This window comes from Dromaius novaehollandiae, chromosome 22 (genome assembly GCF_036370855.1).
Source record: "Dromaius novaehollandiae isolate bDroNov1 chromosome 22, bDroNov1.hap1, whole genome shotgun sequence".
Taxonomy (NCBI): Eukaryota; Metazoa; Chordata; class Aves; order Casuariiformes; family Dromaiidae; genus Dromaius; species Dromaius novaehollandiae.
This window is the reverse complement of record NC_088119.1, coordinates 8768709-8778402: the sequence shown is the minus strand read 5'-3', so window position 1 is coordinate 8778402 and position 9694 is coordinate 8768709. Positions and strand designations below refer to the sequence as shown.

The 9694-nt window shown below is 41.0% G+C and overlaps 1 protein-coding gene across 9 annotated transcripts in view; it reads right to left on the bottom strand.

The window, feature by feature from the left end:
- Positions 1-3131: 3131 nt before the first annotated feature.
- The window catches only part of SPOP (speckle type BTB/POZ protein), a 31152-nt gene continuing 24589 nt past the window's right edge, over positions 3132-9694 (bottom strand). For all 9 annotated transcript variants that reach the window (XM_026106942.2, XM_026106946.2, XM_026106943.2 and 6 more), the window contains 4 exons: positions 9445-9500; positions 8888-9010; positions 5135-5277; positions 3132-4399 (listed from right to left, as the gene is read on the bottom strand). In XM_026106942.2, coding sequence (XP_025962727.1) covers positions 4255-4399; positions 5135-5277; positions 8888-9010; positions 9445-9500 — 467 coding nt within the window. In that variant the 3' untranslated portion in view covers positions 3132-4254. The remainder of the gene's footprint in view (positions 4400-5134; positions 5278-8887; positions 9011-9444; positions 9501-9694) is intronic.

Below are 9694 nucleotides of genomic sequence, written 5' to 3'. Positions count from 1 at the left end.
TCTCCCTTTTTTTTGGCCATTGATGCTTTTTAATTATTCAAAGAGGAGGCCTACATTTTATCTTTCTTGTCTGTGACTTTACATAACTTGATGGAATAATTGCAATCCTCTCTCTACCACTTCCCAATTTGCCCCATCAATTAACAGATCTCTTCAAGTGATTTTAATAATTCAGTCCTAGAGACAAAGTCTAATGTGTCAAGTAGGAGCAAGATGCAAAATCCAAAAACCAAATTTAACCCCTAAGTCAGTGACTTTGCTAGACTGCACTCTACCAAATGAAATTCAATGGACTTAAAAGGCCAGCTCCCAAGCTGAACAGCTCCTGTTTTATCCATTATATGTATTTTCATTGCCATTTTCCCCCTGCTGTCTCCCAGCTTCTTTTGCCCATGGACATCCTGTGCAAATAAAGCTGGCACTCGTTTGCTGTGCCACCTGTTGTTGTGCACACATCAGCAACACCAACAATAGCTTTAAAGTTAACTTCATACATACAAATTAACACACACAAGAAACTGCCGAACTGCCAAGGCAAAATTTGCTGCAGCATGTGTCTAGAATTGCAGCCAAAGATCCAAGTGGCCAGCAGGTCAGGGGAAAAATACACCCTGTATAATTAAATATCTTCATATTAGATTAACAAAAAAAGTCATTAAAAATAAACGAGTTAAGCAATTCCACAACACAAGTTAAACGGCAGTCATGACAGAAAGAAAAACTGCATGGCCCAAACTAACCGAACAGGATAATTATTTTAGCAAAGCCTTTCGCAAAATAAATTGCACGGAAGTTGAGAAATCTTCTGAAATGAAGTTTAAAAAAACCCATCTTTGGCTTCTTCAAGGAAGAGGAGGGAAGAGACGGCATTGTGTCCTTAACAGCAGTTTCAGAACCAGAACAAAGCAGGAGAGAGTTTCAAAGCGCTGCAGCTCTCCCCACTCTCTTGTTTGTTCTGCTCATAAGCAGACAAGCTGTTTCCTTTCATCTGGAAAAACTCACACAATAAGAAAAATACCTCAATAGAATCTCACTCTGTAATAACAAAGCCCAAGGGGCAGCCAGAAAGAAATCTTCTGGCTAGTAAAAAAAATAGTTGGTGTTTGGATCCTCAGAGAGGCTGACTGCTCCTGGGTGTGGGGCATACGTACATCCGACTGCTGCCTAAGGAGGTCAATGGATTCATTGAGAGATTTCTTATTCCTGCCTCTCCTCCCCACACCCAGATGAAGCCTGCAACCCTCGTAGGTCAACATAAAAGCAACTGGAAGAAACAAGAGCAAGGAGATAATAAGGAGAAGGAAGCACATAAAAGACTGCACAGAGGGATGAGATGCATCTCTGTAACACCCTTGAGGAGGGGGAGAGGAGGAGAAGGAAGAAAAAGTGTGAGGACAGGACCCAGTCTAAATTCCGAATCTGGACCTGCGGTAACTGTGCTGTAGTTCAGAAGATTCGGTAAAAATGTCTCTCTGAAATATTGTTTTGATAAATATGCCATCTCCTTGTGGAATTCAAATCTCCAACTGTTCAACTGGCATGGACATCTCTGCAGTAACAGCACATGCCACAGATTGTGAGTTAACTTGAATTACATTTCAGATCTGGGGAGGGGAGGATGTCAGTGGGAGGTTTATGAACAGTATGCTCTAGCTCTGATGTTGTTATAACCAGATGGCTTCAGCTGTATCATTTACAACAAAAAACAAACAAAAAAAAGTGAAGTTGACAAATAAACCATTAATTCACCTGCAACTGGAACAATCTGAACAAGCTGCCTCCTTCGTGTATCTTATTTCAGACCTTCTACCACAGTGTATTCCGAAAAGGTACTTGGCCCTATAGGAAGGACTAGGGCAGACAAGCCCTGGAACAGATTATCTTCCTGCAGGTCTCTCTCCATCCCCCAGGGAAGGAGACTGCCAAATCCGTATTGCCTTTCCGTAAATACCTCCCCAAAGAAGGCTAAAGATATGTGATGTCAACACCCATTTACTTTCTTCTAGGCACGTCTAGATCCCAGGGAGAGGCTGAGCCAGGGACACTCCTGGAACAGTTGGTCACTTTAACATGACAAGGATAAAAGGTCTTGTTCAGGAGGCTTGAATATTTCAGTAAACAGTGCAGTTACCGCAGCATAATTAGACATCACTGTGCCACACAGACAACTTCTGCAATTACAGACGTGAAAAGTTCATTGCCAGGTATGTAATTATAAGCTAGAAATGCTGGGTTTGAGTTCTGACAGGGTAGTGGGGAGAATCAAAATAATGACTAAATGCTTTGCTTACCTAAAAGGAAATGCATGCTAAATCCAATATAAAAGGAATTAGCAGAGTTCAAGCAATAGAGGTATTATGGGAATTTGTGAACCAAGTAAAGAGAAGGCTTAGTAAAGAGAAGGCTGCGTACGTTTATCATAAGAGCCTCTGTGGGGGAACACAAAGAGGGGCAGGGACCCTTTCATGAGTCACCATTTGATAAAAATAACCGCAGCTAGATTAAACACATGAGTGTATGAATGGAGTTCTCCTTCAGACAGGGGACAAAAAGCTGTTGGAGAAAGTATGGTAACAGAATGAAAAATTAGAGACAACAGATACCTAATCCATTTTCTAGACAAAACAGAATTATTCTCTGTAATCCATTATGTGCCCTACCTGACCGTCTTAAGGTCAAATCAATTTGCCACCGCCCTGGCACAGCATATTTCAATCTAACCTCCCTGGTATTTGGGGCTAAAGATGACATAAATGGATGGCGTCTCTCCTAGCCAGACACCCTACACTGCACCTTAATGTTATAAAACAGATGGCTTATTATACTACTCTCCCTTTCCACCTTTAAACATAAGTACAGGTAAAAGGTAGGACTATGGGTTAGCTTCACACAGCTACTATTAATAAACCAATGTTCTCTATTATTTTGGTAATACCTGCTATGAGAAATATAAAAAACAATTTTGCATTGCAATTGTGTGCAACAATCCTTAATAAATTCCATTTGAATTCCAGGAACAGCATATCACTATCAGTACATGGCAGCAGACTGACACTGAATCTTTTGGTAGCTGGTTTTGAACTGGGAAAAGTCTTACAAATGAAACAAAAAAGACAACAGATACCACACAGTACAAAATAGTAATTATTTATATTTTCAAAAAGAAAAAAAAAAGTTACCAGCTATTTTGAAACTTCTTCCCTGTAAGAAGAGTGACTAATAGAAAGGAACAGGACTGGCTCCTATACAGTCAGCAAGTCAGGTACAAACAGTTGTTAAGAATCATTTAGCAACTCAGGACAGGGACTTTTGACGCAGCGTTCATGAACAATAAAATTTCTCCTTTTTTTAAAAAAAGGGGGAGGAGGGAAATAAAGCAGGGAAAAATGCCAAAAACATTTCCCACAATATCTAAAAACAGTAACCGTTGTTCTTGTCAGACAGCACGCTCCAGATCAAGGATTTTCTAGTTCTTTCAAAACCAATGCAGACTTGCCAAAGGCTGCCTTCAGTCTATTCACACCCTCCAGAGCACACAGCCTTTCACTGTCCCCTTTCACTTCAACCTGTCATTTTATAAAAGGTGTTTTTTCTTTTTTTCTTCTTTTTTTTCTTTTTTTCTTTTTTTTTTTTTTTTTGCAATTAACATACAAGTGCTACTAACAGAGAAACTGATCTTCTTGTTGCTGGATGGCAATAAGGAGTTACACAAACGTCCAGTTTTTAGCTCAGCTGGAAAGACTTAAATTCTCTTTTTTTGATATAAATACTACTGGAGCTCCCACCATGTACTTCCTTTCCAGAACCTCACTGGAAATTCTTTTTAAACCCCCAATGCTCTCTCCAAAGCTCAAATGTCCTCTTGCTCCAGGCATCTGACGATTTGTTCTGTGCTGCCAGACGCAGAGACGTTGTTTTCCCCCAGCACCACTGCTGGGTTATTCCGACTCGGGCCGGTGCCTAAACCGAACCCTGTACTTAATTGACTCAGCCAAGTCGAAGGGAACACACAGACGATGCAGCGACAGGGATTCGTTAGGTTGAACAGCCCCAGAGCCCCAGGCCCACCCTCCCCCCTCTCCCCAAGTTACTTGGTGCTGTTTTAAAAAGTCTGGGTGTCACGAAGCAGTCTTTTCCCCCCAACAACAGAGTAAAAGCTCCACAGATTTCGCTGTCTACCTGGTGGTCAAGGTTAGAGCAGCAACAGCTGATGCTGCTTCCAGAAAAACATGGGGTGGTGTGACAAACAGGACTTTAGGATTGCTTCAGTCGCTTACGTGGGGGTCCCAGAAAGGGACACTGTGCAGAGGCCAGAGAGCGATATGCCTCAGCCACCAAATGGGGATGTGATACTACCATCGACTTCCAGCCTGATGTCTCCATGACGTCAGAAGCGTGACTAGAAATAAGAGAGAATAAATCTGAAGTTACTGATCAAGGATAAAAAAGATTAAATAACAGATTCTTTTCACAGGACTAAGAAGCTGTCTTTTTTAGTTTACTGTTTTAGAATCGCTCTGGATATGTTAGATACGTTCTGCCAAACTCACAAGCTTTGGCTCTGCTGTCACAATTTTATGCTGTGCAGTTCTTCAACCTGCGGATAAGTAACTCAAAACACACAGGATCCCAGGTGGAGAACAACGAGGGACACAATGCTCATCTGCCCTGACCCCTTAAGCATTGAAGTGTTTTAAATCAATACAGAAAGTACAGAGAAAAGCTGTATTAACTGACCGGTAGGGCTAAAAGCGCTTCCGGGCATCCAAAGTAGTTGGTAGCTATTTTTCATTTACTAAAAGCTCTGTTATAATCAGTAGTACAAACAGTCCCTCACTATCAGAGTACCTGCTAACAGCTCTCACGATCACAGGACTAGCCTCAAGATGGCCTCACAAAGACAGTCCTGCTGTATACCCTGAACAGTCTCAGCAGGATGTGACTAATCAGCCCTTAGGACAATGCCACTTCTAGGAGGCCAAATAAATAAAGGATCACAAGGGGAGAACTAAAAGACAGAGGCGAATCTGCCCTGTGTGTGATGGTTCACAAGCTGTGAAACCTATTGCTTGTTTAAAAAAGAAAAAGAAAAATCCTCCAGATTTGTTGCATCCTGAAACAGGAGTAAACTCACTAGTTAATGAAGTCCACTGCTTGAGTTTTTAGTTGATCAGCACTATGTAGGTCAGCCAGAATGAGAATCTCAGCTGCATTTTCCACAGACAGGTTACTGCACAGTGCATCCTCGCACATCACCTTCAGACGTTCCAGAGCGTACTGCAAAATACAAGCCAAAGTACAGTCAAAACAAAGAAAAAACCTAATCAGGCCTGAACTGAAGCTCTACTTGTGCTGCTTTGCTCTTCAGTAACAAAGACTACTCTATTGTGCTGAAATGCATATTACAAAGCGAAGAGGTATCTGAACTGTGCTCAAAGAAGTAGTGACCAGCAAAAAAGGAGAATTATTATGTGCCCACCCTGAGGAAAACAATGGATAGGAAATATACCCACCATAACTCTCATCCCAGGCTTCTTGTGTTACAGGTTTACTGGTGCTGTGGTCATGCTTTGAAATGAGAATTTCAGGTCACCTTTAACATCTATTGTCTCAATTAATTCAAGGCACAGAATGCTGAAGCTGAATCTCTATTCTTACTCTAATAGTGCACGACGGTATTGCCCAGGTTCAGTGGGAAGAGCTATGTAATAGTGAATGCTCCATAGCTGTTCCAGTGATGTTTAGGCAGCTTTCACCCAATTTCTTTGCTGTTAATGGCCTGCACGTTAAGATCAGCCTTGCTCAAATATACGCTACCAGTTTAATATTAAAACATTAAACAAATGCCCCTGATTTATGATGACAATCATTATGATGAAATATCACAGCATGTCTGTAAAGCCCTGGCAACAGCCCTATTCTAACTTCACATTTTCAATCTAAGAGTTTCTAGCCATTCAGTTGTGCATTTACCTCAATATTTTTAGACCCGCAGGGTTAGGCATGTCAATAGTTTGAGGAAGTCAAAGGATACACCTAGAAAAAGAGCGCCTCGTAATAAATTTTCACACACTAATTTCTGCAGCATTTTTGGTCAGTATTGAAATATGCAGACACGGCCAAGATTTTCAAAAGCAACACAGTGATCTTGGGTGGACTTCAAAAGCATCCATGTTCAGAAAACTGTGAGCCACCAGTTACCACGGAATGAAATCCAAACACCAAATGGCAGTCTTTTAGAATGTCTTAGTGGAGCACCACCAGACTGAGACACTTCTGAAAACCTTGGTATGTGTGATCTGATAATAAAGGTTTGCAGCTCTTTGGATGAAATGAACTGAAATTGTGAATATTCTGGATCCGTGATTACCTATCACAGGGATAAGGAGAGTAGTCAGTTCCAATGAAGTTCTTATACAACTAATAACATTAGCACTACATAAACTGTCCTAAAGATTAAATACCTGAAATTTAGTAACATTTCTAAAAAATGCTTAAGATTGTTAACTTTTATCTGAGAGAGAACTGCATTTGGGAGTATCCTTCATACTGTTTATAAGGTCTTTTGGACGCAGTAAAGATGACAAGGTACACGAACGCAAGTTCTTCAGTATGTGAGGCTGCATTCTGAATCAATACCAGATTTGTAAGGACTGCTCTGTCAACCTGACCGGAGAGCTGGCAACCAGCTCATCTTCGTGACTTTGTAAAGACGACTGGAGCACTTGCTACAGGAAACGCACTGTTACTGTAAATTGATTTTATATTCTGATTGAGATTTCATTCCGTAAGGATTAGATTTAAATGAATAATTTTAGATAGTAAAAACATTCTTTTACTTAAGACTCAGCAATAACAATTACTTCAACTGAGGCACGGCACTCGTAACCAGGAGTTTTCTCCTAGCAGAACATCTGAGAAGGCAAATCAAATTTACTTGCTTAATCTGTATCAATAGCTAAAACAGTTTCAAATGAGGGGCAAGCCATTCGTTTATATTATTGTCTGTCAGTAGCTTAAAATGCAGCAAACGAAGCTTAAAATTATTTCCTTTGTAAATTGAATATTCTCCTCCACGCATGTACAATTTTTATTTGGATTTTCACTACGAATAGCTCAGTTTCTAATTACATAGTTGGGCAAAAGTAGCCATTCTGGTCTCTCAGGTACCAAGATTTCCCCTTCCCCCCTTTCTTAATTACACTTTAAAAAAACCCTACCTAATAGCATCCTTACCCAAGAGGCTGAAATAGTATCTCCTGGGTTTAGAAGACGTGTTTTGTTTTGTTTTTGGTCTAATTACATATTTTCCTCAAGAGACAGGAGGAACTCAGACGAAGCTGTTTCAGTCTCTTGAGTAAGTATTAGATGTTTTATGTGCTTTCATGAAAGAGTTTTTATTTCTGCTTTTAAAAGACATACAATGAGTTTAAAAGGAAAAAACCTACATTAAAAGCCAAGAAATTCAAAGTTAAAGCCGACTCTGTCCTTAATGTACTGCTTCTTACTTACACTGGTCTCGGTTAAAGATGGTATGTGAGCTCTCAATCAATACTCTTTAAATATTGAATAAAATGTGGCAATAATTATAATCAGCCCAAGAATCTGCCTGCATTAGTTCCCATTTTAGTTCTAGTTACAAGGACCAACTAATGGCATATGGAGCATTTCACCTCTGAATCACCATTTTTGATTAAGCCCAGGACTGCAGTGACAGGGAATTTGATGGCCATGTGGTGGTTTGCGTGGAACAAGGTTACATGCATCCACATCTTAAAATCCACCACCCTAACTGGCACCCACGAGAGAATCCAAGGACTGAAGAAGCATGGAGACTGAACTACGCTCTCACCCCTAGAGGTGGTCCCTCCAGGTCAGGGTTGAGGCACATTGGCAGGGCAGTGTGGAGAATCTTGCACTGCTGCTACCCGTGCTGAACCTGTTCGATGGATAAATAGAGGACTTTAGTCTCCAGTGCTGTCAAACTGGCACCTTTCACCAGCACTAGGTTCACTTTTAAAAGAAAAAAGAAAAAGGAAATAAAATTTCGGTTATATATTACGAATTTTCACTGGTTAATATGGCTCACTGGCCAGCAGCGCACTCTCTTCGGTCCTTGGTGCTGCAGAGGGAAGCAGACAGAGCCTGACTGGCTGGCTAGGCCACGGCGCTGCGCCTGCTGCACAGGGACTACCAGCAGCCTTCCCATCACAACATCCCCGACACCTCCCTGCAAAATCACAGCAGGGTTAGGCAACAGGACTTCCTCCAGTGCACCCCTCCTCTCCTCAAACAGCAGGGACTGCCACTGCAAAGAAACAAAATAAGCAACAGGACCTTCCCACTCTGCTATCCATCATTTCAGAGCATCTCTTGAAGCTGCTGATACCAGCCAGACCAGAAGGAGAAGCAGCCCTGTTTGTCAAGACAGAACACTACTTGTGAGATTTGCTAACAGTCAAGCTAAAAAATATTGCCAGGTCAATCCTGAATTTTTCTTCTCATCCCCAGCTCTTATGCTAGACCATGCTGAACAGAGATGTCCTCCGAAATTTTAAGAAAATGCTTAAAAATGAGCAGTTGAGACAGAAATTCCTGATTGTTGTATGTTAAGTAAGAGAACAAACGTACTCTATTACCCTTACTCTGTGTAGGTTTAGGACAGAAATATTTGCATTTTTATTTATTTCAGAAGCTTAATTTACATATCTATACTACATCCAAGTTTATCTATACGCCGCAGCCAGTTAACAGAGCAATTCAAGGAAACTGCCCAACCACAATGATCTCAGTGAAAACCTTACTGCAGGAATCTCCAAGGAGCTCTGTGTAAAGCAAGGCACATGTCATTGCTGGTTCCCTGAACAGCCATAAATCCCAACTGTACCTTGTCAGCAGCTGCCAGCAAGTCATCAGCCATTTTGTCAAGATTTGGTGCCTTCCCCGTGTAAATAAAGCACATCATTTCCTTAAAAACTTCAGGCTCCACATCATTGATTTCAACCCGATTCTGTATCAGAAAAATGAAGCTTATTAAGATCCTGACAAGGTGCTAAAGGATTCTTTCTACCCAAGTTCTTTCAGTATCCGAAAAAATTGCTACAGAGACACACTCTTTAGAACATGTACAAAAAGAAAAAGAAACAAAAAGGTGCAGATGGAATAAGAAATGTTCTAAGCAGTATTTCATATCCTCTACTTTTCCCTATCCCACCCCAGTCTCTTTCCCCAAGAGTAACAAAGATAACAATTGCCTCCTTGATCCCTTTCTTCCTCCCTTCAGGACAGCTGAAGCAGAGACCTGCATCTAATGTGAAGAAAACAGTTAAATGGTGACAATAGTCACAAACACTATCTAAGAAAGTTAACTGACAAGAGATGTTAAGAGTTGACCAGAGAGCTATTCACCTAGCTGGAAAGGTTCTCCTTCCTTTAAGCACTTACCTTTTTACTCTCTTCCATCTCATGTTCAAACATGGCACTGAAAACCGGGGAACGTGCTATGGGAGTGGGGAAAAATAAAACATAGTTAGAGATGCTCTTTTACTTGCCAGGAGCTAAGCACAGTCTGCCAACACTTCAACATTTGTCCTGCTACTTAATGGAGAAAAAAAAATTCTCCTGTAGAAGTACTATAGGTCATGACACAATGTAATGCAGCCAGCATACCTTGAAACCAGGTATGGCAGAATTT